Source organism: Passer montanus, unplaced genomic scaffold (assembly GCF_014805655.1).
Source record: "Passer montanus isolate IOZ18808 unplaced genomic scaffold, ASM1480565v1 scaffold101, whole genome shotgun sequence".
Lineage (NCBI taxonomy): Eukaryota > Metazoa > Chordata > Aves > Passeriformes > Passeridae > Passer > Passer montanus.
Genome location: NW_024356616.1, coordinates 1,319,030 through 1,344,314, shown reverse-complemented (window position 1 = coordinate 1,344,314; position 25,285 = coordinate 1,319,030). Strand labels below are relative to the sequence as shown.

General features: G+C 58.1%; 3 protein-coding genes across 14 annotated transcripts in view; 2 read left to right on the top strand and 1 right to left on the bottom strand.

Moving 5' to 3' along the window:
* Window positions 1-9,231, top strand: part of ANK1 (ankyrin 1) — a 53,499-nt gene extending 44,268 nt beyond the window's left edge. For 5 of the 11 annotated variants that reach the window (XM_039716117.1, XM_039716125.1, XM_039716107.1 and 2 more), the window contains 7 exons: window positions 165-311; window positions 1,960-2,512; window positions 3,186-3,444; window positions 4,576-4,659; window positions 4,901-5,068; window positions 5,374-5,495; window positions 7,072-9,231. In XM_039716117.1, the coding sequence (XP_039572051.1) occupies window positions 165-311; window positions 1,960-2,512; window positions 3,186-3,444; window positions 4,576-4,659; window positions 4,901-5,068; window positions 5,374-5,472 (1,310 nt within the window). In that variant the 3' untranslated portion in view covers window positions 5,473-5,495; window positions 7,072-9,231. The other 6 variants (XM_039716136.1, XM_039716192.1, XM_039716200.1 and 3 more) reach the window with 6 other exon arrangements.
* A 1,345-nt stretch (window positions 9,232-10,576) lies between these two features.
* NKX6-3 (NK6 homeobox 3) lies at window positions 10,577-16,190 on the top strand. Its single transcript, XM_039715767.1, has 3 exons — window positions 10,577-11,135; window positions 12,078-12,247; window positions 12,324-16,190. Exons 1-3 carry the CDS (start codon window positions 10,754-10,756, stop codon window positions 12,552-12,554), a joined length of 783 nt encoding a protein of 260 aa, XP_039571701.1. The 5' UTR covers window positions 10,577-10,753; the 3' UTR covers window positions 12,555-16,190.
* Window positions 16,191-16,326: 136 nt separating this feature from the next.
* Window positions 16,327-24,802, bottom strand: GPAT4 (glycerol-3-phosphate acyltransferase 4). Of its 2 annotated transcripts, XM_039715749.1 has the most exons (13): window positions 24,055-24,786; window positions 23,347-23,966; window positions 20,805-20,874; window positions 20,191-20,488; window positions 20,033-20,107; window positions 19,500-19,589; window positions 19,294-19,387; window positions 18,383-18,498; window positions 18,124-18,179; window positions 17,723-17,808; window positions 17,376-17,504; window positions 17,220-17,299; window positions 16,327-16,705 (listed from the first exon to the last, which is right to left on the bottom strand). In XM_039715749.1, exons 2-13 carry the CDS (start codon window positions 23,509-23,511, stop codon window positions 16,597-16,599), a joined length of 1,368 nt encoding a protein of 455 aa, XP_039571683.1. In that variant the 5' UTR covers window positions 23,512-23,966; window positions 24,055-24,786; the 3' UTR covers window positions 16,327-16,596. The 2 variants fall into 2 exon arrangements, with proteins under 2 accessions (XP_039571683.1, XP_039571690.1); XM_039715756.1 differs by having other exon boundaries at window positions 17,380-17,504; window positions 23,347-24,802.
* Window positions 24,803-25,285: the final 483 nt, after the last annotated feature.

Here is a 25,285-nt window from a genome sequence, read left to right as displayed (position 1 = left end):
GAGGTGGCAGGGCCAGCTGTGCAGAGCAGCGTGTGCACCTCCAAGTGCCACTGGCTGGCTTTACAGGGGTGGCTCATGCATTTCTGCCTTCCCTGCCCACCTGGAGGGTGTCTGGCTGTATCTCCCCAAGCGATCAGCTTGCTGACACCTTCTTCCCCCTGCAGTTGAGAGCCTGTACACGGCGCTGAGGAACATCGACCGCGGCGAGATCGTCAACATGCTGGAGGGCTCCGGCCGCCAGAGCCGCAGCCTGAAGGGAAGCTGGCGCTTCACAGACAGAGACTACTCCCTCTCACCATCCCAGATGAATGGTGAGCCCCAGCTTCTGGCAGGGAAAGCAGGAGGGCCCTGGGGGGCACAGTCTGTGCAGAGATTGGGGCTGGTGTCTTGCCTGACCAGGTTGCACCCACTGAGAACTGAGTGGGCACAAGGCACTGCTGACAGATGTGGCCTCTTCACATGGGGCTTGTGCTGCAGAAAGCTTGGCTCTGCCATGCTGCTTTCTCAGAAACTCTCCAGGTGGGATTGACAGGTGTTCCTCATCCCAGTGTGAGAGGTGAGAGGTGTCTGTGGCTGTGCAAGCTGATCAGTGGCCAGGGAGCTCACTGAGTCCTGGCTGTACAGCTGTGGTGGTGTGCCTGGGCTGGGTCCCAGGCAGAGTGGGCCTGGATGTGGGGACACAGCCAGAGTCAGCTGTGGAGAGCCAGCACACCAGACAGGGGCAGGGCTTTGTGCTGCTGCAGCCCTGCACTGTGCCTCTGGCCCTGCAGCGCTGGCTCATCGCTCTCTCCCTCTCTGTCTCTCCCCTTGTTCTGTTTTCTCAAACATGCCACCTAGTGCTGCCAGGTGCGGGCACTCCTGTGGGTCACTTCTTTTCATCTTTCTCCTCTGAGCTCATCCTGGCCTCTCCTTCTCTCATCTTCCACTGCCTGTCTCCACTGTCTCCACCTCAGCTAAGCCCTCTGGGAGCCGCATCCTGCTCCAGCGACTGCATGTCATCAGGGACCACCCCTCTTACAGCTGTCACGCTTGCAGGCAGCCATCCCAGGCCTCCTTCTCCTGCACAGCCCCACGCTCCTTCCCTCGCTGGCACTGCACTGCATGCCCCTGGCCAGGCACCTGGGTGCCCATGGGTGAGGTGCCCTTTCTGTGCCAAGGCTCCCAGCTGTACCCTGTGCCTTGGCTGTGGCTGGCATTCCCTGGCTGCCAGGGCAGCAGAACAGGTTCGCTGCTGATCTCCAGGGGTGAAAAGATGGTTCAAGGCTGAAAAAGGCTGAGCAAAGCCACCTGCATGGGTGGGAGTGCCTGGCTTGGTGGTAGTTCATGTGGATGTGCCTGAGCTGTGCACGTGGCCCTGGGCAATGAGATGTGACAATGGCTTGTAGCCCTGGAGACTCCAACGGGGTTGTAAGGCCCTGGCTGCCTTCTGCAGGGCCTGGGGGTTGCATGGCATGCTCTGGGGCCATTCTTCTCTGCTCATGGTACTTCCAACCTGCTCCTCTGTGCTGTGGAGAGTGTTTGGCTTTGAGAGTTGGTGCCTGCCAGACTTGGCTACTTGAACTCCAGGCTAACAGCCAGCTGGTGCTGGATGGGGGCTGTGGGCAGGGACCGGGGGGTCTGATGGAGCAGGGTAGCAAAGAGGGCACTGTGTCCTGCAGTGTGGATGGAGAATCGTGTGAACACCAGGCCAGTCCTCCTCACGGGGAGGAGGCAGCCCCAGGACCTGCCCAAACCAGCCCCAGGGTTTGAAGGGGAGGCATGGCAGCATTTGCAGGGACCAGGTGAAAGCAGCCGCCGCTGTGAGCGCAGCCCTGCTCAGCCTGGCCACAGGGGGCTGTGGCATGGCCATTGCTGTCCTCGGGGCTGTCACCCTACCAGAAGCTGCCTCCCTTCTGCCCTACTGTGCTTGTGCGTGCGTGAGGTGGCTGCTGGACATGATGCCTCTGTCTGCCCATATAGGTTACGCTTCACTGCAGGACGAGCTGCTGTCCCCTGCCTCCCTGCATTACACACTGCCATCCCCGCTGCGTGCCGACCAGTACTGGAATGAGGTGGCCATCATGGATGCTATCCCCATGGCTGCCACTGAGCAGGATGCCCTGATGGAGATGTCCGACATGCAGGTGTGGTCCTCGGGGCTCACCCCCTCGCTGGTGACTGCTGAGGACTCCTCTCTGGAGTGCAGCAAGGCTGAGGACTCGGACGCCACGAGCGAAGGCCGGTTCCCAGGGCAGCTTCTAGCAGATGCTCATGGCCCAGACCACATGGGCTCTATGGACCTGGTTGAGGATGACACAGTGGACTCAGATGCCATGAATGGCCTGATTGACCTTCTAGAGCAGGAGGAGGGGCAGAGGCCAGAGGGGAAGATGCCATCTGGTGATCATCAACCAGGGACTGGGGAGCAGGACCCGGAGAGTGAAGTCTCTTTTGTTTCAGTTCAGGAGAAGGTGCAAACCAGGATCATGACATCACCTACCTTTAGCCATGATGTGGAGAAGAGTGCAGACAGGTACTGCAGCCTGGGGCACCAGGGTGACCGTGGTAGGGGAGCACAACTGCTTTGCCAGCTACTGCCCTGTGCTGGGCCAGCTGCAGTAATCTCCCTGCTTTGCTTGCTTCCCTGCTGGTCTCCAGCTCTGGAGCCCAGGCATCTGCAGTACATAGAAGGATGGTTGGGCCTTTCTGGAATTGCTCTGGAGGGCTCCTTGCAGAGCACCTGGAAGAGACCCCAGTCAGCCAGGCCCTGCATGTAGGTTGTACTTATGAGAGCTAGCCCTAACCTGGGCTGCCTCTTCCCACATTCCCAGTGGCACTGGACCCACAAAGTCCCTGGCAGCACCCAGAAATGCCCCACAGCATTAGAGTTAGAGCTAGACCACACTAGACCATGAGAGCACAGCAAGCTCTTGCCTCAGACCCTGGCAGCCAAGCTGTGAGGCTGTGGGACGGGCAGGGAGCATGGCATAGAGGTGGCCTGTGCCTTTTGTGCATCTGTGTGTCTTGTGCTGCTTCTGCCAGGCGCCCAGCAGTGCTGCAAGCTGGGGAGTGCAGCCAGAGCCTGCGGGGTGCAGGTGTGCCCGCCGGAGCTCGGCTGGTGCTCAGGGTGCAGCCCTGCCTGCAAAGCTGACTGCCTCTCTCTCTCTGTCTCTCTCTCCCTGTCCCTGTCCCTCTCTGGTGCCCAGGCTGAGGGACTGGAATGCAGAAGGCTCCTTTATCTCCTGCCTACAGGACCTGACAGCGGGCTCCTGGCAGGAGGGAGTCACCCGAAGGCTGCTCCCAACGCACACCACAGCCTCTGGGGCACAGGGCCAGCAGCAAGAGCAGGTCCTGGTGCCAGCCACGGAGCTGATGCGGGTCAGCTCTGCAGAGGACAGCGACTGGCAGCCTCAGCACCCCACAGGCGGCTGGCAGGAGGAGCCCGACAGCCGCTTCTTTGGGCAGGTGAGGGTAGGAGCAGGGGAGTCAGCCCTGCAGGAACTGGTGGCTCTATGGACAGCCTTTTCTGGAGCCTGCTGCAAGGCCCATCAGGCAGACCAGGTGCTAGCTCCTCAACTCTCCTCGCATACTTCCTGCCCCTTGGGGTGCCTCTCAGCCCAGAATAGCCCGCTGTGCTTGATACCTGAGCTCTTGCTCTCCATTTATAACCCAGTCACCCTCCAGAGTTGTTCCTTACTGAGTATCTGCCCTGGCTGCCAGCCCGACAGCCTGCTGGAGCCAGAAATAGAGCTGGTCTAGGGGGCCAGGCTGGGTGGTGGGCTTGATGCCACGGTCACACAGAGCCAGCAGGTACAAGGTGAGGGCAAGCACCTTTCCCCAGCCAGGGCACGCACGGCCACACTCAGAGGTGGCTGTTCAGCTCCACGTTACCTGAGTCACTGTGGTTCCAGTGACAGCCCAAAGCCCTGGCTTTTGCCCAGGGCTTCACTCGCCCTGTGACGGAGGAGCTCCCGCTGCCCTCCCACCGCGCCCAGGGGGGACAGGCAGTTGGAAAGGTGACAGAGCAGAGGGACAGAGCTGTCCTGCTCCCTGCCACATGACTGGCAGCGAAGCTGAGAGCGCAGAGGACGCTCCTCCTGCCCGCTCCCTTCTCGCCGCCCACAGCCGGCGGGGCTGCGGCTCCAGCCGGGCATGGCTGAGCGCTGACGGCGGCAGCCCGCGGCCGGAGGAAGGATGTGGGCTTTCCTGGCCCAGCTGCTGATCGCCCTGGTGCTGCTGGCCTTCTTCTTGGTCAGCTGCCAGAACGTCATGCACATCGTCAGGGGCTCGGTGCGCTTCGTGCTCAAGCACGCCCACCGCGAGCTGGACAAGGAGCTCGGGGAGAGCCAGGGGCTGGCGGATGATGAGGAGGCTCTCTCGGCCAGGGTCGTCCGCCGGCGCCTCCTCCTGAAGGTAACCCCAGCTCCTGCTCAGGGCGAGCTGAGGGGCCGGCCCGGCACGGACCAGGAGAGCAGAGAAGGGTCAGGGCAGGGCGGGACGCGGAGGATGCGGGGCGCGCCTCAGGTGTATGGTTCGACCAGGTAAAGGCTCCCCTCGCCGCCCTCACACGGCCTGACCTCCCTCCTGTTCCTGCAGGGGAACGAAGCCCTCCATCTCCCTGGGGAGCAGGTGACCGAGGAGCAGTTCACCGATGACCAAGGCAATATCATCACCAAGAAGGTGAGTGGTCAGGATGTGGGTAAGGGCATGCCGCAGCCTTTCCCTTCTCCCCTCCAGCCCTGGAGCCCGGCGCCCATGTAGGGCATTGGTGTCCTGCTGTCTTGGGTTACAGTCACGGCGCTCCTCCAGCGCATGGGGCAGGCTGCACACACACCACGTGTGGTTTGGGGCAGGCTGGGTGAGGAGGGGCTGGCGGTGCCCTGGGGCTGGCTCTGACACCCAGCTCCGTGGGTATCCACAGATTATCCGGAAGGTGGTGCGTCAGCTGGGCCCCGGTGACATGGGTGACAGGCAGGAACAGGAGGAGTTCATTCTGGAGGGCTCCCTACAGGAGCCCCAAGACCTGGAGGCTGAGGAGGATCACTTCATGAAATACTCCATCTTGCACCGGGATGGCCTGGGCGCCAAGGTACAGTGTGGCTCGTAGCCCTGCCTTGCAGGCAGCCTGCCTGGGCCAGCACCCAGGGCTCTCAGGACTTCGGCAGGACTCTCAGGCTTTGGGTCAATGTCACCCTCTGTCCTTTCCTCTGCCCTGCACTCCTCTCCTGTTTCCCCTCTAAGACTTCTAAGGCAAATCTTGCCCACTGCGCCAGTCTTCTTGCTTGGTGTTTTCTGCCTGCCAACTGACTCTACCTTTCCCTTTCCTGTCCTTCTCTCTCTGTCTGTCTGTTCACCTGGGTGATGTCCTGCTTCCTGCCCCTTCGGCTTCCTCAGGAGGAGGTGCGAGTGCGTGTCCCGAAACCAGAGGTCTCTGGGGGCAGGATGGGGGCTCAGATAGTGAAACGAGCCAGCCTGAAAAGGGGGAAGCAGTGACCCCTCAAATGGCCTCTTTTGAGGTAACCCTACCTTTGCTCTTCCTTCTGTCCCGGCTCTCCATGCTGCTGCCTGCACTGAGCTGCTGCTCATGCACATTCTCCTGGGGAAGGTGTGCTGGGGCAGTGCCCAGCTCGTGGCCTGCAGAGAGGGTTTGCTGTGCTGCAGCAAAGGGCCGGGGGTGGGCAGCAGTGTGCCCTGCTGATACCCTGCTGCTGGGTGCCTTGGTGTGCAGAGATGCTCCAGCCAGCTGTGTGCAGCACCCCAGTGCAGCCACAGTGCCAAGGGCTGCTGCTGCTGCAGTGGGTGCTCAGGGGGATGTCCCCAGTGACAGGGTCACAGAGTTGTTACTCCTGGTTACTCTGGGCTACAGACAGAGGGGTGGTCTTTGTCCAGGTCGCTCCAGGGACTAGATGGCATTTCCATGGGGTCTGAGCAGAGCCACCCCCTTCATGCATGAGCACAAACTGCAGCCTTGTGGCAGTGAGACCAGCCCGTGGAGCTGCTGCCCCTCCCAAGGGGTGCAGCTGAGCACTGGCAGAGCTGTGGGCCAGGTGAAGGGTGTCCTGGTTCTGTGGGGCCCTGGGTGCTGCCTGTCCAGCCACGTAGAGGAAAGCACTGGGGTGTGCTGAAGGCAGGATGGGGGCTGGCCTTGGCAGGTGCTGCTGGGGAATGTCTGGGCAGTAGGGATGCAGGAGGGGCAGCTGCAGGAATGTGACACTTGGAGGGGCTAGGACATTTCTTCCATTGATCCTCACTGAGCTCAGAATGACCCCTTAAGTCTTGTGCATTCCTCTGTAGAGTGGGACTAGGCCAGGTTGAAGGCAGTGTGCTTGGCACAGCACATTTGAGCCTGGCTGCATCATTTTTCTCTGCTCACTCATTGCTGGGCTGACAGTGCAGCACTGGGGGAAGGTGCTGCATGTGTGCTCCCCAGCTGCCCAGCACTGCCTCCTGGTAGGAGGCTGCCAGGCAGGGGCAGTTGCTGCTCTGGCCTCTGTTGTTCATGCATGACTCACTCTGTCCTCCTTCTCTCTCCACTCTGTTAATGAGCTCTCTGTGGGTGTGTGAAAGGCTTATGCTTGTGGGCACGTGTTCATGCAGACTGTCCCCCTCTGCCTGCCCCACTCCCCAGACAGTCCCTGGCTCTGCCTCTCTCTGGGGCACTGTTCCTATTGCTTTGCTTTTGCATTTTCCACTGTGTGAAAGTGGCCCTGGGTGTGCACTGGGGAGGGTGCACTCACTGCTGGGAGAGTGGGGTGCAGTCAGTCATTCCAGCTGAGGTGGGGGGCTCAAGGCTGGCCTCCTCCACCCCAGATCCTACAGCAGCCCTCCCAGCTCCCTCTCAGTGCCACGCTGCAGATGGGGCAGCACCATCAGCGCCATCAATGCCATTGCTCCTAGTTCCAGGCCTGCCACTTAGTGGTGCTCTGTCACTGTCTGACACCCCCCAAAACTTGTCTTACGGTTGCCTGGCAGCATGGGTGCATGTGGGACAAGCACAGTGTGCAGAAGGGACTTGCCAGCCATGTGCTGCCTGTCCCACCATTAATCCTGGATGTGCCACCTGGTAACCCCTGCATTTCTGTGTCTTTCCAGGATCACACCTCAACACCAAACCACTGAACTTCACACACGTTCTGACACATACCTGAGGAGAGAGGAGAGGAGAGCAGAGAGTGGAGGGGAGCAGGGCTGGCTGTACATGTTTCTATAGGCTAATGGCATGATTTCTGTATGAGATATACTTACCTATCCGCATGACTGACTGACTGCAAGACGCATGAGCTACAGTACTTAAACCAGATGAGGGGCCTCCATCCTTGCCCCGCTGCTGCCAGGAGCCCAGAGACAGCACCACCCACCAGGGGCATGCTCTCAGCTCCTTGGGGAGGCAAGAGCTGGAGTAGAAGAAAACGAGAGGGGAAGGAGATTCCATCTCCGTGTGTGGATGCATCCCCACGTCTGTGCTCCAGCTGCAGGAGGAAAGCTGGGACAGCATGGCACTGCTCACCGTGGAAGGAGAGGTGCTTGGCCCCCCCCGCAAATGCCTGTGCTGCCTCTGCTGGACTTGCTTCTCATCCCTCCCTGTGAGTGTTGGGTTTTGGGGAGGGCAGCAGTGGCCAGAGGGTGCAAGGGGAGGCTGCAGGGAGCACAGCTGCCCTGGGCAGAGGGGCTGGTGCAGGGCTGCCCTTCCTCTCCCCAGAACGTGCAAAGTCTCCCCAGAGCTCTGGGCTGAGCACTGAGCTCGTTGCTTATGTTGAAAGTGTAAACTGTACAGCAATCAGCCTTGTGTATATGAACCAATAAATACTATGCAAACCCCTAGGGACACTCTAGCAGTATGTACAAAGCACTGACAGCTCTGCTCTCATATACCTCTTCAGGCTGCAGGATGGGCAAAGCCTTTGGAATATGTGAGCAGCTCTGGTGAATGGAGCAGGAAGGCAATAGGAGTGAGAGGGCAGCAGCCTGGCCCTGTCCTGTGCCCCTCTGCCTGAGCCTGGCCCCTTGCTGGCCTGAAGAGGGGGGGGCTAGAGGTGCAGTCCCATGCTCCAGCCCCACTTTGTGTTGGCTCCAGCTGGCTTGAAGCTGTAGGCCTGCCTCGAGGTGCTTGGGGCCCGGGGAGGATGTGCAGTGAGAGAGAGCAGGAGGTGCTTGTGCCACGCGTGGGGTTGTGCCTAGCTCTACTCAGCACAATATCTGCTCAGGAGATGAGCCAGGAGCTAGCAATAGCCAGCAATACGCACCCCAGGCAAGGGCTTTGCAGGGACCCTGGCCTCCCTGCAAGGGGGGGTCCATCTCCCTGGATACTGACTCTCCCGGGACCAAACCCAGAGACATGGGAGCTGCATTTTCTCCAGGTGGAAGCTGCCTGAGCCCTGGGGGCTGGGGCAGCCTCGGCCCGGCTGCTCTGGCAGGAGCAGAGCTCAGAGTTGGGCAGTGCATCGACCCCGCTGTAATACTTGACCCCAGGAGCGCAGGGAGAGGGTGGTGGCACTTGGTCCCAGGTCCTTGACCCAGCTGATGTGGGGACCTGGCCTTTGTAGCACAGCGACGTGGGGACCCCCTGCTCTTTCTCCTGGACGTGGCCACGGCCCTGCTTTGCAGAGTCTGAGTTGGTTCTCCGCGGCCAGGTGCAGAATGAGCACCCCTCCAGCTTCAGGCTGTGTGCTGGTGGCCTTGGCAGGGCAGCCCTGCCCTGCAGCGGGTGCACGTCTGCTGGGAGAGCCCCTGGCTGCCCTGCAGCCAAGAAACCTCGCTGCAGCCAAGCCACTGACCCAGCTTAGCCTCGGAGAGCAAAGCAGCCCCCTCCCCGCCCCAAAGTTGAGCCATAGAGGCACAGACCCTCCATCCATCACCCTCGCTGCGTACAGTAACCTCCCTAGACCCACTGCAACAGCTGACTCCGTAGCATCACCCTAGAGTTGTGTGTGGGTCCAGTGCTTTGGCCTTGTGTATGCCGTAGGGAATGTGCTGTGCTGCAACCGTGCCAGGCACCTGCAGTGACATTGCTTCGCGCTCAGATTGCTTGTAGGGCTGGTAGGGGGAGGCTGCACCCGACATTGAGCCTAGAGAATGCTGCAGTCTGCACACTAGAAGCTTTTTAGAAGTTTTAAAGATTACTTTTATTTTCTTTTTTTAATTGTTATGGAAACAAGCCTTTTGGATCTCCCTGTCTTAGGCCCCGATGTATAGATCATTTCCCTGTACACCAGCTATCAGATTATGAATTAATAAATAAATCAACACAAACAAGTGTCTCGTCTCTGCTTTGCCAAAGGTGGGAAGAGCCCGGGGCCGGGTCCCCTCTTGCGGAGGGTGGGGTCGGCCGTGTCTGTGCCGTTCCTGGAGCGGCCTCTCCCGGGGAGGGCGAGGATCCGTGCCACTGCTCCCCCCACGCTGCTGGGGCTGTCCCGGGGCCGCGGGGCGACTGAGTCCCCACCGAGAGCACCGGCCCGAGCGGGGCTGTGCAGCCCCGGCCCCGCATCCCACCCATCCCGATCCCTCCCATCCCTTCCCATCCATCCCGACCCATTCCCGTGTCCCGTCCTGTCCTGTGTCCTGCTCCGTGTTCCGTTCCATCTGTCTCCCATCTCATGGGAGATGTGTCCCTTCCCATTCCCTGTGTCCCTTCCCATTTCCGTGTCCCGTGTCCAGTCCCGTCCTGTCCCTTGTCCCGTGTCCCGTCCTATGTCCCGTGTCCCGTCCTGTCCTGTGTCCTGCTCCGTGTTCCGTTCCATCTGTCTCCCATCTCATCCTGTGTCCCGTCCCATTTCCGTGTCCCGTATCCCGTCCCGTTCCGTCCCGTGTCCGGTGTCCCGTCACGTCCCGAGTCCCGTGTCGTGTCCTGTCCTTGCCCGTCCCGTCTCCCATCCCCTGTCCCGTTCCGTCCCGTTCCCGTCCCATTCCCGTGTCCCGTGTCCAGTCCCGTCCTGTCCCTTGTTCTTGCTCCCGTCCTATGTCCCGTGTCCCCTGTCCCGTCCCGTGTCCTGTGTCCCGTCCTGTCCCGTTCCGTGTCCCGTCACGTCCCGAGTCCCGTGTCCCCTGTTCTGTCCTGTCCCGTGTCCCGTCCCGTGTCCCGTGTACCCTGTCCCCTGTCCCGTGTCCCCTGTCCTGTCCTGTCCCGTGTCTTGTCCCGTCCTGTCCCGTCCCGTGTCCCATGTCCCCTATCCCCTGTCCCGTCCCGTCTCCTCTCCCGTCCCGTCTCGTCCAGTCCCGTGTCCCCCGTCCCGTCCCGTGTCCCCTGTCCCGTCCCTTGTCCCGAGTCCCGTGTCCCGTCGTGTCCCCTGTCCCGTGTCCTGTCCCGTCCCTTGTCCCGAGTCCCGTGTCCCGTGTCCCGTCCTGTCCCCTGTCCTGTCCTGTCCTGTCCTGTCCTGTCCCCTGTCCCGTCCCCGCCGCCGCCGCCGCTCAAATCGCAATTTGTCTGCCCCGCACCAATCACGCGCCGCCGCCGAGGCGCAGCCAATGGCAGCGGCGGCCGCCCAGGCCTGGCCAATGGGCGCGCCGCCCGCAGCCGCGCGCGGCCAATGGCTGCGCGCTATTCTAATGGGCCGCGTCTTTATCAGAGAAATGTTGGCGCTGCCCGCGCCCAAGTTGAGGGTCCGGGGCCGGAGCCCCGCCAGGTCCCCGGGGCTGCCGCGGCCCGGCCCCGCCGCCACCCCGTGCCAGCCAGGGCCAGCGCCCACCCCGGGGCTCCGCAGCCCCCGGCCCGGCGGTGATGGGCCGTCCGTCGCACCTGCGGCGCTCCGCGCTCTGAGGAGCTCTCGGTGCTGGAGCCATGGATGCCAACCTGCCCGGCACCTTTCTGCTCAACGGCCCCTCGCTGGGCGCCTTCCCCGAGGCCAAGGCGCCCGTTTGCCAGTACTCAGTGCAGAGCTCCTTCTACAAGCTGGCGGCGCCCGGGCTGGGCGCCCAGCTGGCGGCCGGCACCCCGCACGGCATCTCCGACATCCTCGGCCGGCCCGCGGCGGCGCCGAGCGGCGCGCTCCTCCCCGGCTACCCGCACGCGGGCGGATTTAACGGACTGAGCTCCCCGGGCGTCTATTACGGGCCCCAGGTGGGCGCCCTGCCCAAGGCCGGCGGCGAGTACCTGCCGCGGGGCCGGAGCTGCTGGGCGGAGGCGGCCCCGGAGTGGCGGGGCGGCCGGCAGTGCGGCGGCCGTAAGTACGGGGGGCTCGGGGCGCCCGGGTGGGCGAGGGGTGCCCCCCGGGATGGGCACCTCGCGGAGTCCCTGTGGGCACCGGGGAATGGGCCAGGCTGTGTCTTTGCCGTTGCCCTGCTGGTTGGGGGTCGCCCAGGACGGTGTGAAGCGCTCCGGTGCTGGAGCTGGTGGAGCTCAAATGGGCACAGAACTTTTTGGCTCAAGGGCAGGGGCAGCTCTGATGACAAATGCTAATTCTTTAGCGCCAGGCAGCACAGCTGGCAAGGACGGGCAGAGCTCTCTGACTCACAAGATCTCCCTGTCTCTCGAGCAGCCTGCCTGGGGGTCATTGCCTGGTTATTTCATGGCAAAGACAGGCCAGCCACGAGCCCCAGGCTGGCAGCGCTGCCGTCCTGGTGGAGAGCTGCCAGGGGAATTGCAGAGCATGCTGCTGCTGTCCCAGCGGGTCGGTGGGATGTGTGCATCCGCTGTCCCATGGGAAGCCCCAGGAGGTTGTGTGCAGCTGTGGTCCCCTTCACCCCTTTGCAGGTGATGATTTCGGAGCAGATGAGCGAGGCGGTTTGGCTGTCTGCTCCTGGCACAGCCATGAGCCAACGAGCAGCTATGCCTGTCTTCTGTCATGCATCCTGCAAGGTGTGGGACATGGGACACAGTGTCCCAGCGCTGCATGGCTCTGGGGTCGAGCACTGTTGGTAGCAACCCTCACCCTCTCAGCACAACCACTGTCCTTGATCAGGGGGTGCCTATCCCAGCTCTTCCTCTGTGGCACCTCCTGGGATGGGGCTGAAGCCCTGAAGCAGGAATAAAGTTTTAATTTGGAGAGGAGCAGGTGTGGAGGGACTCTTTGGTCACTGAGGGCTGGCGAGTGTGGACAAAGGGAAAGCAGTCCAGAGTTGTGAGCTGCCAGAGCTCAGCCCACTTCTCTCTTCCTCTCCTGCAGCCCCTGCTCACTTGGCTGACAGCATCCACAAGAAGAAGCACACGCGCCCAACCTTCACGGGACACCAGATCTTTGCTCTGGAGAAGACGTTTGAGCAGACCAAGTACCTGGCGGGTCCGGAGAGAGCGCGGCTGGCCTACTCCCTTGGCATGACTGAGTCTCAGGTGAAGGTGAGTACCGCTTCCTCTGTGCCATGGGCTGCTCAGCGTGCTGGCTGCTAACCGAGCTGGGCCCACGGGGCGGCAGGTCTGGTTCCAGAACCGACGGACCAAATGGAGGAAGAAGAGCGCCCTGGAGCCCTCCTCATCCTCGCAGCGGGCGGGGGGCTCTGGCGGAGAGCGGGCGGCCTCCGAGACCGAGGACGATGAGTACAACAAGCCCCTGGACCCCGACTCGGATGACGAGAAGATCCGGCTGCTGCTGAGGAAGCACCGTGCAGCCTTCTCCATGCTGGGCTTGGGCACGCACAGCGGCTGAGCACAGCCTGCCCCTCTGGCCCGGGGTGACCCCCCTCACCAGCAGCTGGGGGGTGTGGGGTGGCAGCTGGATGGGGAGCACGGCTGGCAGGGCTGGGAGCAGCACACGTGGTAGTGTCAGGTGCAGCGTTGATGAAATAAAGGTCCCCGTCGAGTCCCAGCACTTGTTTCGTGGTCCAGGGTGGCCTTGTGAGGCTGGGCTAGAGAAGGGTTGGGGATAGGATGGATGGGGCAGGGTCTGCATGCCCGGCAGGGGAAGGGGCCACGCTGTGGTGCTGCGTGTGGGACAGGAAGTGCCCCACAGAAGCAGGGGAGCCCTGGAGATTTTCCCAGGGTTTTCTCTGCTTTGGGTGTGTACCAGCAGCAAGAGCTGCTGGTTCAAAAGTCACTCACTGGGGCCTCTTATTGGAAGCTCTTAGCAGCAAATAAATATCATTTATCTTAACAGTGTGAGTGAGAGCCCATTCACCTGTCGGGGCTGCAGGATTGATGTGGCATCAATAGCCCCAGTGTGTTTGCCTGCCAACCTGTTGGGTGCCCCCCTGCTCTGTGCTGCACCCCTGTGCAATGGGGGCTGCACATACAGACATTTTTGAGCACAAGGGGCTGCACACCCCCTGCTCTGGCTCCCCGTGGCTCACCAGTGGCATGCCAGCTGCGGGTGTTGCACAGGGCCAGCTGTCCTTACCTGCTCAGGACACCAAAGGAGCTGCAGCTGGCACAGACACAGCACTGAAGGCCGGGCAAGCTTGGCAGCTGTTCAGCCAAGAGCCAGCTAAGTGGCAGCCAGGTGTGAGCAAACACGTGGGCTGTGTCTTGGAAGGAAATCGATAGCAGATAAGGTGCTGCCGGCCCATCAGGCACTGATTAGCAGCACGGGAGGGGCAGGAGTGGGGCTGCTGAGGGGATCCCCTCCCTGCAGGCAGCACCTGCAGCAGGCTGGTGGCTGGGTGGGCTCCTGAGCCACTGGGAGCTTTCAGTGGCCCTGAGCACCAGCCTGTGTGGGGTGCAGATCATTGTACAACCTGCCAAGGCTCACATTTGGCTTAAAGCCCCTTTCAGTCTCTCACTGGGCTCTGGGCACTTTGCAAGGGGACCTGACTGCTCGGTGCCACTTTCCCAGAGTTTAGGGCACTACTGTCCCTGTCCAGCCCCTGCAGTGAGCGTGGGGCTTGTAATGCTCCCCCCCAGCCACGCAGCCCCTCCACTGCCTCCATGGGATGGGTTCTGGGCCAGGACAGAGCTAATGGACCCTGGGATGTGGGATGGCAGGTCCCATGGGAGCGTGGTGCACGGGGCTGGAGGAAACACATCACTGTCTGTGAACAGAGCCAGAGCTCAGCAGGTTCCACATGGTGGGAGAAGTGAGGGGCTGCTGGTGGGATATTTTTTGAACATTTTCTAAGCTGCCCAGCTTGGCTGACAATTTTTAATGTACTAACTGCCTGGTCCAGTGAGCTGATTAATTGGTGCTGTGGAGATCAATACAAAACAGAAAATTAAAACAATTTTAAAGTGATTAAGTAGTTTAACACCTGTCTGATGCCACGTCAGGGCTGGGAGACAAATAAAGCAGGTGGCAAAGGGCCTGCTGTAGCCAGGGAGAGTGACAAATGGCTGCTGCAGCCTGGCTGCATCCCCATGCTGAGACAGGACCCCAAAGAGTGCTGATCCATGCAGGGCCCCATCCAGCAGCCAGGAGTGACCCCCTTTTCTCCCTGTGCTGCCCACCGTGGCTCCCCCTTTCCCATTTCCCCACTTTGTGCTGCAGCAGAGCGGTGCCCCATCAGCGCTGGGCTCTGGGCAGGAGCAGCCAGCAGCGAGCACGAGCTCTGCCCAGCCTGTGCCCGGTGCCAGGCAGCCTCAGGCAGCGTGGGCAGAGCCAGGAGTGCAGCACAGGCAGGCCAGCCTGGCAGGCAGATGGATGGCAGCTCCGCTTCAATTCCGCATCCCTTTTCTCCCAGACAAACCCCGTCGGATTTTCATAAATCAAAGCGCCACACTGTTTAATAAAAATTTATTGACTTACAAGTGATTATTTATCAAAAGGCCATTAATAGCAGCTCCGGGAATGATGTGCTACTGGGTGGTGCGTGGAGACTAATAGCAAATCAATGCCAGCATCCGGGCAGAATGCATATGAGGGCTCCTGGCCCCAGTGGGGTGCACGGCTGCTGCAGCCAGAGCCAGCAGCCCCTACCCCGTGGGCAGCCCAGTGCTCCCCCCCTGGTTATTTATCGCTTACAAATGAAATGATCGATACTTTTAATCTAGAGCTAAATTTATTAACTTTCTCATCGGAGAGAGACGTATTGACTGGGGGGCACGGGGTGGGAGAGGCAAGGAAAGATGGATGTGTGCCTCCTAACCTGTCCAGCCAGCTCCTTGCCTGCTGTGGAGTGTCCTGAATGCTGCTGGGGACGGTCCCCGAGCGCAGCAGGGTGGCTGGACATCCTGCAAAGCTGAGGAGGGTTCTCCATGGTGTCAGGGACAGGGGATTTGGGGGCACCTGCAGCTGGATCCAAGTGCCTGAGGACATGGGAAGGGGGTGGAGGAGCCCTGTGGCCTTCAGCAGCACCTGAAGGAAATGTCCATCCCACCCCCAGAGAGGAGAGCTCTGGGGACACAGCCCTTGATAGGGCTCAGGAGCAGCTGCTGAATGGGAGGAGTGAGGGAGAGCCTGGAGACCCTGCGTGGGCAGCAGGGATCAGCAGGCAGGGCTGTCCATGTCCCCAGCAGGCGTGTCCCCAGCTGCACTCAGACACAGGGAAGGGCCATCCACAGCCTCAGCAACCCCTGACTCACTGTGGCTCTCTCCAGGGCTCCCCAGACCACAGCAAGGTGCAGGGGTCTTCATCCAAACAGCCACCTGAGCTGGCAGCCAGAGCTTCCATCAGGTAAATTAAAAAGTGCAGGAAAATTCAGATTTAAGGCCACTTACACAGAGCAGCTGTCCTCACCTGGCATAGCAATGCCTTTCCCAACAAACAACACTCAAGGTACAAAGGAGGCACTTGGGTAACTGCCTTCTCCAGAGCATTAGAAAATGCAAGCAGGCTTCAGCAGGCAGAGGTGAAACAGCTCTTGCTTGTAAGAGCAGAGAACCCAGTGTAAGTGCTCAAGTTTGTAGGAATGTAAGGAAAATGGGAAAGTACCTGGGAGAAATGCTCAAATGCAAGTTGTTTTACTTAATAATCTACTTGCAGAGCAGAAAAGGCGCACCACCTCCAGCACAAGATTTCAGTTTTCTTGCTACAGGTTGACACTATCCATGTGTGTGCATGACAGGGTCAGATGCCACTGTTCCCCTCAGGAGACATTTGAAAAGGGATTTGCTGCCCTAGCCATGAAGTCTTGGGCTCTCCTACACCAGATTCCTCAGGAGCCCCACCTGCCACTCCAGTGACACCTGGCACCCCGCAGCTCCAGGGGACAGAGGGAGATTTCCAAGGAGTTTGATCCTTACTGCATCAGGAGCAGTGAAGAGGCTGGTACTCAGACACTGTAGAAGCAACAGTCTGGGTCAAGCTGACAGGAAAGTGGCAAAAGATTTCTTCTGGAAGAGGATCTGAAAATGGCCTGAGAGGCACATTCTGCTCCTAAGGGGTTTATAACTCACACGTGAGTGGGACAGACTCATAAGGATTCCCTTGGTTGTCAAGGCAGCCAATTTCAGCACAGCTCACCAGCTTTTGTGTTGTGGGAGACTTGTGACTGACACACATGCACATCACACCAATCCTGGGGCTGGACACACCAGATGGAAGCACATGACACCGTAAGAGTTTCATTTAATACTGCCCCTGCAAGGGGCTTCACTGTAACAGTAACAAGAAGGCATCTTTGCCATGAGCTGCCAAAGGCCTACACACTCCAGGCAGCAACAGTGCCTCCACAAAACAACAGCCAGAGGATGAAAAAGCGAGTCCAAGCAGCTCTGGAGCAGCCAAGTCCAAAGGTTGAGAGGTGCTCCAGACAAGCCCTGGCTGGTGCTGGGGGCAGGGGCTTGGCCAGCCCTGGTGGCAGTGCTGGAGGCAGCAGGCTCAGGAGCGGCTCCGGTCCTCGTGGCTGCCTACAATCATTTTGCTGTAGAGTTTCTGTTGCTCCTCCTTGAACGCATCTTTCACCTTCTCCCTTTTCAGTCCTCCATCCCTGGGGAGAGAGTCATATCAGAGAGGCTGTAGACAGGCACCATCTTTATCTGGGACTGTTCTGGGCAAGTCAGAATTGCAGCAAGACTACCTGTCCCCAAAGGGCATCACTTTCTTACCTGGTTCTGCCCCCATGGCCCTGCACTGTGCTCAAAACAGCAGTTCTGCCAGAAACATGAGCTACTGTGGTACAGCTACAGGAGACTGCCTGCCTGCCTCCTGGGCTCTGACACCTCAGTGCCTAGGAGAGCAAGTTCCCAAGCTGAACACAACTTGCAGAATAGAAGCAAGTCAAACCCAGGGCACCCCAATGCAAGCTACAACCAAAGGATGAAGCTCTGATGCTCAGCATACACAAGAAGCAAAGACTTTGGTCTTTGACAAAAGGACATTCCTCCAGAGGCCTGCTCTACCCTAAGCAAGAATAAATGGGAGCTTTACAGCCCATGAGCACATCCCAGGAAGCAGAACAAGTAAGTCTGGCACCAGGAAGAGAAAAGCTTGCTTGGACTCACCAGAGCAGATCCACAAGGCCCCCCTGCCTGGCAATGGCTGACTTCACTCGATTGGCAAACTGCACTGCGTCCTCTTCAGGCTGTGGCAAAACAGGAGTGATCAGCAGGAGCAAAGGGCCCAACAGGACAGGATCAGACAGGCTGGGTTCACCTTACCTGCCTGGTCATTGGGGGCAGGTACCAGACACTGCAGACGATGGCCCAGCTGGTCATCATCCTGAGGAGGTAGGTCACCATGCCATACTTGCTGCTGTTCCAAAAGGCATCTCCAAACTGTGGGTCATACTGCAAAGGCAGAACAGTTCATGAAGTCAGGCAGGGGCTGCACCCTCTCTGAGGCTCCAACTTCCACCCCAAACCAAGCTAAACTTCAGCTCTCCCAGAGCACTACATGGAGTGACCTCAGCTTTCCTGTGCCCTCAGACCAGGCTGGACTGGGCTGCCAGGACAGAGATACAGAGGGACAGACAGACTTGTGCCCTAGGAACATTGCCTTGTCATACCTTGATGGCTACAGGGTAAACTGTAGCTCCAATTTCGAAGCTCCCCTTTTTGAACATCATCACAGATGTGTTGTTGATGCATGTTCCTGTAAGAGACAAGCACAATCTTAACTTTCCTCTGCAGGTCAGTTCAGAAGTCTAAGCTACAGGCTTAAGGGCAGGGCAACAGGAACCCAGCAATTGTCCCCTAATTCCATCCAAGCCCTGTTCTCTGGGTCACTGGGACATCATGTGTGACTCCTGCATTCTGGGCTCACTCAGCTCTAAGGACACAAATGTCCCTTTTGTCTCAGTGAAGGGTCTCAAGCCCTTGGCTATGTAAGAAGGAAAGGAACAGAGATGTGCTGCTAATCTCAAGGTGCCTTCTCCACCTGGTGCTTCTCTGGCCTTGTTGCACTCACCTTCCGGAAAAATAAGAATGGGCAGTTTGCTTTTGTCCTGGACATGTTCTGTGAGCCTAAACAGAAGAGTGCCAAAAATTAGCAGAAGGGACAGTCGCTCTCAGTAGCAATCCACACATAATCCATACCCTGCAGTCACCAGGGACTATCAGGGTGCCAACAACAGGGGCACACCCTCCCAGCACTTGTCCTCATCCAAGGGAGGTGAGCAGCCCTCTAGCTCCCCCAGCCTCCAGAGCCACCCCTCAGCCAGTCCCACCTTCTGGCGACGAGGTGACGATCTTTGACCTCGGAACGCTCGAACCAGACATGGGGACAAGCCTTCACCATGGCCCTCTGGATCACACCCATGAGCCCTCCATGGATCTGACCCACCTGAGCAGGGAAAGAACACACCAGTTACAAGACGTGGGCACACACGGAAGTCAAGGCTGTGCCAAAGAGTTTCACAGCCAAACTGAGCTTCATCTTCCTGCCCCTAGCCTGGAAAGGCTACGAGGAAAAGTCCCAGGCTCTGATTTGAAAGTCAGATACAGCAAACCCCAAGTGCTTTCCCCATGGCAGGAGGGAAGCAGTTCCAGCTGGGGAAGTGCTTTGCTCTCCCAGGAACAGCAAAGCCTAGAGCTCTTCTTGCAAACTGCATGTGGAGACCCTGGGGGGGCATTCCCTGGTCTAGGGAGACACAAGGAGCTTGCCTCAAAAAGCTGTCAGACCCCACTGGCTCCTTCCCCTGTTCCTCCGTCTGTTCCTACATCCCTGAGCCATTCCTTCCCTATTTCCTGATTAACCCTCATCTTTGTACTGCCCTCAGACCAGGGTCAGCCCCTGGGCCCCTGTAGAGAGAAAGCTTAGACCCTCTGCATGCCTGTGTTCTGGGACCTGACCATCTCACCACACAGCTAAATTAAACATCTGTGGATATTACCCAAAGGTCCTTTTTGCTTCTTTACCCCGGACTATGCTAGCAGCAATTCAGACTGCTACAGCTGCACCCACAGACCCCTGGTGCTTTGAGATCCAGCTGAGCTTGCATGCCACAGACAAGTCTGACAGTGCCCCACCACACCATGCAGGGTCAAGTAGTTGTACATGCTCAAAGGACTCTTGCTGCCCACCTCCTGCCCCATAACAAGCTTTGCTGCATGCAGGCAGCCAGGCCTGGTACCTTACCATGGCATAGTAGCCATCACTGGCCAGGATGATCACATCAATGGGGGAGGTGTGATTGGCCACACAGATGCCTCCGTTTCGGGGTCTGTTTTCTCTAGAAGCAAAACAAAAGTAGGGGTGAAGAAAGGGGAAGGAAGCATGAGAGATACAAGATGGGCAGCATGGAGCACCCCCTGGGCAGGGAGCGTGGAGCAGACAGGCCTTACCTGTCGTGGTAGGTGATGATGGCTGTGAGGGCACGCACGCAGATCCGGTAACACATCAGGTGGACGTGCTTGCTCAGGAAGTCCTTACACCTGCAGCCCAGGACACACACCATCACTGCCCAGTCCTACAACATCCCCTGTAACGGTGCCACCCAGCCCAGCTGCCCCAGGCTGTGAAATCCAGCCAAGCCTTCACATCTGTCCTACAGAAACACAGCGTGTCCTGAGCTTTGCTGTCAGCTTATCATCACTGATTCTTAACTCATGAGAATAACATTTTGGCCTTTGCTCTTTTCTGTTATTACTGCTTTCAGAGGCCAGGGCTGAGCACTCTGCCACCAGCTTAGTGCTCACATCTAGGCCCTTTGTTTAGAATTACAGGGTGTCCATTCCTGAGAGACCACAGCTGCCAGGACCACCTTCTGTGGCTGCAGGTGGTGGAACAGAAAGCTTTCTAGGGAAATTTCAGGATTATAAGGTCTCAAACTGCACAGAGTGCTCCCCACCTGCTTCTCCCTCAAAGATGAACTCACCTTCCATTTGGCAAATATCCCACCACTGTGGTACCAGTCACCAACAAGCTGATGCCAGTAAATGCCAGGGCTATCCTGCAGAAAGAGGGAAACTACATGCTAGCAAAACCAGGCCAGCAGCACGTTCTTGGCAGGCAGGTGCTGGCAGCAGGACTCACCTGAGGGGCAGAAGGAAGCAGTAACGGATGAGCACACCAAGCCCCCAGAGCACAGTGAGGCGCAGGCTGATGTACTGGAAGTTGTAGTTGGTCCTGCTGAGCAGGTTCCAGGATTCCAGCTCTTCAGCTGAGAATCTCTTGGTCACTTCATCATCCATGATGGTCTCGATGCCCTTGCGGCAGAAATAGAAGATATCTGAGAGCTCAAACTCGGGGGCATCCAGGGCTTTGCCGCTGCCGCTCCGCCGCATCTCCTTGATCTCCTCCTCCAGTGACGTTGGCTCCTTTGCAATGATCCCTGCAACACACCATAGGCAGCTCTGAGCAAACTGTGACCTGCCCACTCAGAGAGAGACAAAAGCCAAGGTCCTTCCTCACCCGCCCTCCTCAGGGTCCCCCTCTTCCTTTGTCCAGTCCAGACAGCCACAAACCTCCCCACTATCTAGAAATTAAGCACTCCCAGGGTGCTTCCCTGCCCTCCCTCATGAAACAGAGCTCTCTAGAACTTTTCCTACATGGAAAAGACTTCCCAGCAGACCTCAGCTGCTCAGAGACACCCCATTTACCCCACCTCCCCAAAAGAACTCATGTAGCCACGCAGGGCAGGATCTCACCATTGACATAGGGCTTGTACAACGGATGGTTCTTCTCCTTGGCACCACGCTCTATTCTCAGTGTTGCCCACTGCAAGACAGACAGCACCACCAAGATTGGCAAGGCCTGGGCTCCACACTACTGCCCATTTTAGAGCTGACTTTCAGGAAGGACCACAGTGCAGGGGAAAAGATGAGGCTAAAGCAGGAGGTTTTCATACAGAACTGAAAGAGTGAGTGATGAACCCAACTGAACTGAGGTGGAACCAGGGGCTGGCCTGGGAAACAGGGAGTGCCAGAGGGAAGAAGAGTGCTCAGTGATGAGATGGCACAGAAAGGTTTTCTGCTGTTTCTGTGACCTCTCAGCTCTGCTGCACCTTGCACGTGCTTGCCACTGCACAGCTTCTGGCTGAGCAGAAGTGTCTGCACCACAGTGTAGGGAGCTGGTCAGGGGACCAGTGCTACTCTTCAACCCTTGTTTCTTCCAAATTCAAAGCAGAGACTGTGTTTTCAGTTTGCTGCTGACACATCAGGCTGATGATGGGATGGGATCCTTTCCCCTCTGATTCAGCTGATGGCTGCTGCTGCTTCTCAGCTCAGCAATCTGCCCAAAACAGCAGCAGCAAGCACCCTCAGACAGCTGGTTGCCAAATCCTGTGCCAGGACTACTTGTTCTATCAGCTAATTTTCAAGGGCACTAGCATAAACTGCAGGCTGTATTTCTGTGCAGTTTTCCCACCTGTCCTCCAAATAACCTTCACAGCCTGTAATTCATATAGGTCTGGAAGGACAAGCTTCTGAAGAAGAAGGACTTGTGTACAACATGCTGCTCTGTGAAGTTGCTGTGAACTCTGGCATCCCAATCTCAGCCCATACAGGCAGCAGATCAGGAGGCAGCAATGAGGGAATGCTAATTGCATATGGAGCATCCTGCTCACCTTGCAGCTGCCTCTGCCAGCAGCCAGAACTCCAGCACTGCAGAAGACTGCCTAGATGCTGCCATCCCAGAAGCCAGGAGAGGAGCTCTGACCTCGCAGAGCTCAGCAGCCCAGCACATCTCCATCGTGATGTGGCAGCAGCAAACCCAGCCCCACACCTGAGGGGCAGCAGGCAGGTGCCCTCCCTCCCCACCACACAGGTGTGGCAGTGCCAGCCAGGCCTGGCAGCTCGGGCTGTGTGCCACGAGCTCCCAGAGTGCCACACTCCCACGTGCTGCCCCTCTGGGTTCCCAACGTCAGCCTCGAGTGCTGGGGAAGTATTTTGAGTAACCAACAGCCCTCCAAAATACCATTCTGAATGGTCAAACTTAACGAGTGGATTTTCCACCAAATCAGTGACCAGCTGGGCATGAGTGCTCCTCTGTCCTAACACTAAGATCCTTTAATAAAAGCTGGAACAGCTTTTCAGAAAAATAGTTTTCAAACACCAATATAGGTGTTGAGAGCAAATGTTCCTGAATTGAAGCAAGAGGGGAAAAAAAGAAAATATTGTGAAAAGTTCCATTTATTTTTTTTTCTATGCCTGCTTCAGTCAGTAAATTTGTAGCCAGGTCTTCCAAAATCTGTGTTAATAAAGCCTCTCACAAAGCCCAGGGTCTTCCCATTTATACCTCAAGCTTTTGGGAAGACTCAAGAGTTTAAAGAGCTGAACACTGTGAGCTCCAGGGCTGTCTTCCCAAGCCAGCCAGTACAGGGATACTCCCCAGAGTATCAGGCAGAATCAGCTGTTCCAACAGCAGTAGCTACACCATGCATCCTTTAGCAGCATGAACTCCATAGTTAAGAGCCTAAAACCTCCCTAGCAAACACTGTGCTTTCACCTGAGCTGCCAGGGAAGGGTGGTATAGGCTTTACCTACTCCTAGTAGATAAAAAATTCTGGTCTGGTCAGGAACTTGCTTCAAGAGGTGCTGGCTCAGAGACAGCCCATAAAATTAGTCCACCAAAGGCAGGCAAGGGAACAGCATGACAACAAGCTGGAAAATTCCACTTGTCCTCTCTGTGCCAAGAGGGTCGGCAAGGGCTGCTGGTTGTCCTCCAAGGTGGCAGGTCCAGACACGGCTCAGTAGGTGACACTCCAGGACAGAAACACGTTGAGAGCTCTGGGTTCTGGCCACAGATCACTCAGGGCTTGCAGCACAAATGTCCTGCCTTGCCTCCTCTGCTCTTGCTTCGTCCAAATGTGCCCTGGAGAGGAGCAGCCTGCTGGCTGCTCCCTTCCATCACACCTGACACTGCTGCAGCAGCTCCCTGCCCTGCCTGGGACAGAACCCCTCCAAGCTAGCCCTCACATCCTGCTGTGCTCCTGCTGACTGCAGAGCCTTGCTACACTACTGCTTCACTTGAAGATTTACTTGTTAATTACAGGGAAAAACAGCCCACAAACAGAGGTCCCATAAATGGCATTTGGCTGAGGTGAGCCAAAGAGGTCAAAAGGCAGCAGCACAACATCCACAGCCGTCTTCCACTCTAGTCACCCAAAATCCCCTCCTGAGGCAAAAACCTCTCTTCCATGCTTGGACAAACCTCTGCAGACACAGAGAACACTCTGAAAACATGACTTACCTGAAAAATCTTCAATAAAGTTTTCATGTAAACCTTGCGGATGCCAAAGGAGACTCCAAAAATTGCTGGCACGATGATGAAAACCAGAAGCAGAGTGAAGAGGACAGTTATGGAAATCCCCAAGAGATTAACCACTAGGCTGTCAAAGGGGAGCAGGAGGAACATGGTGAAGGGCCCAGGCAAGGCTGGTGCCCTGCAGCCAGACAGAAGGGCTGCTCCCAGCAGTGAACCAGTCCTCCTGTTACTCAGCAACAGTCACACACATGCACTGAGTCTGCAGCGTGCTCAGAGACCCCATTCCAAAGTTCACATCCCTTCGGGGCTCTGAGAGAGGGAATGCAACAGGAGCAGAGAGAGCACTTGGGAAAACGAGCCAGCAGTGTGCCAGGAGCTCGGGTGAGTTCAGACGATGCAGGCCAAAGAGCTCAGAGCAGACAGTCCATGGGCAGGTGGTGGGCACGGCAGCAACACGACCACAGGAACAAATCCCCTCCCAGGCTGCCACTGAGCAAGTCCTGCTGCGGGGCAGCTTGTGGAGAACCTGGCAGCAGAATCCCCTCCTGGCTGCTGAGAGCATGCAGAGTCTCTTCAGAGGGACAAGGTGGAGTCCATCCCTGAGCCTGCATTGGAGGAGATCGAGGGAGTTGGCACTCACGGGAGCCTACCGTATGTGGAGCTATTATTGTTCTCCCCCGAGGGCATGCGCACCAGCACGGGTCCTTGCATGACGCCTGGAACCAGTTCAGCTCTGGAGGCCCCTGGCATCCACCCACGCTGAAGGGTCATTACAGACACCAGCGAAGCTCCTGGAATGCTTTCAAACAGCAAGTTGGCTTCTTGGCAGATGTGGCACTCGCATGCCACCGGCAGCAGCGGAGGGGAGCAACTGAAGTCAGCAGATCGGAGAGATGTCAACGCAGAGAGCGTGGCAGGAGGCCAGAGACAGTGGGCTCTGAAACCTGGAAGGCAGTACTTGGGCTGAGGTCACAGCATTCAGAGCAGCTCCCGAGACAGCAAAGACTGAGACGGATACTCTAGCTACGTCCTGTCACGGTCACGGACTTGGGAATCACCTCCTGCTGCCATTCATCCTGTATTTTCATACCACGCACAGCTCAGCTGGAGCAGACTCATCCAGAACCACGCCTACGGCACAGGATGCTGCAATCAGGTCTCGAGTACAGGAAAGGAGTGACAGAAAACCCTTCCTCATGACCAAGACCTTATCATGTCTCTCATTTCAGGGGCATCCGAGAGAAGTGAGGAAGCCAGGTACCCAGATTCCTGGGTAGGCATCACTTCCTCTGCCCCTGTACATCTCATCCCCAGTGACAAAGGGCACATTTACAAACAGCTCAGGACAGGAAGTTAGCCTAAGGGGAGAATTACTGCTGATGATTAGTCAAAGAAGAACTTGCTGGGGAACAAGGACCAGTCAAAGGTCACACACCCACAGGGCCGTCAGTGGCTTATGATAAAAAATGAGCCTGCTCGGGGGACACTGCCCTCTGGACACCACCTTCACCAGGAACCTGAGGATGGGATTTGACAGCTACCTGACAAGCACGCAGGGCAAAGGAGAGTCTGTAAAGCTCCTCTGTACGCTGTGTTCCAGCTGCTGGTTAAACAATGCTAGGGTGAGTGTTAGTGCTTCACAGGCATCACACAGAGCGTGGAATGGGGGAGGCAGCTCGTCAGCCACACACATTACGGCACAGCTGTCACCACCGGAACCAGGACCCGTGCCGGTGACCCGCTCAGACGGGCCCCTGAGCCGGCAGCCGCTCCGTGACCAGCTCAGCCACGACTCTCCCGTGCCCAGGCACCGGCAGGGCCGAGCCCACGTGTGCCGCAGCCCTGCCCGCGGGCTCCCGGCCGCTCGGACCCCGCCCCGGGGCTGAGGCACGGCCGGGCGGGCCCGGCAGGCACGGAGCCCGCT

What these genes read in the sequence shown, in the direction of transcription:
- NKX6-3 (XM_039715767.1), top strand. Translation starts at nt 10,754, where the DNA reads ATGGATGCCAACCTGCCCGGCACCTTTCTGCTCAACGGCCCCTCGCTG. An exon ending in CGGCCGGCAGTGCGGCGGCC is followed by an intron (nt 11,136 to 12,077) that starts GTAAGTACGGGG and finishes CCTCTCCTGCAG; the next exon opens with CCCCTGCTCACTTGGCTGAC. An exon ending in TGACTGAGTCTCAGGTGAAG is followed by an intron (nt 12,248 to 12,323) that starts GTGAGTACCGCT and finishes ACGGGGCGGCAG; the next exon opens with GTCTGGTTCCAGAACCGACG.
- GPAT4 (XM_039715749.1), bottom strand. Translation starts at nt 23,511, where the DNA reads ATGTTCCTCCTGCTCCCCTTTGACAGCCTAGTGGTTAATCTCTTGGGG. An exon ending in GTACAAGCCCTATGTCAATG is followed by an intron (nt 20,489 to 20,804) that starts GTGAGATCCTGC and finishes GGTGTGTTGCAG; the next exon opens with GGATCATTGCAAAGGAGCCA. An exon ending in CATTCTTATTTTTCCGGAAG is followed by an intron (nt 17,809 to 18,123) that starts GTGAGTGCAACA and finishes TGTCTCTTACAG; the next exon opens with GAACATGCATCAACAACACA.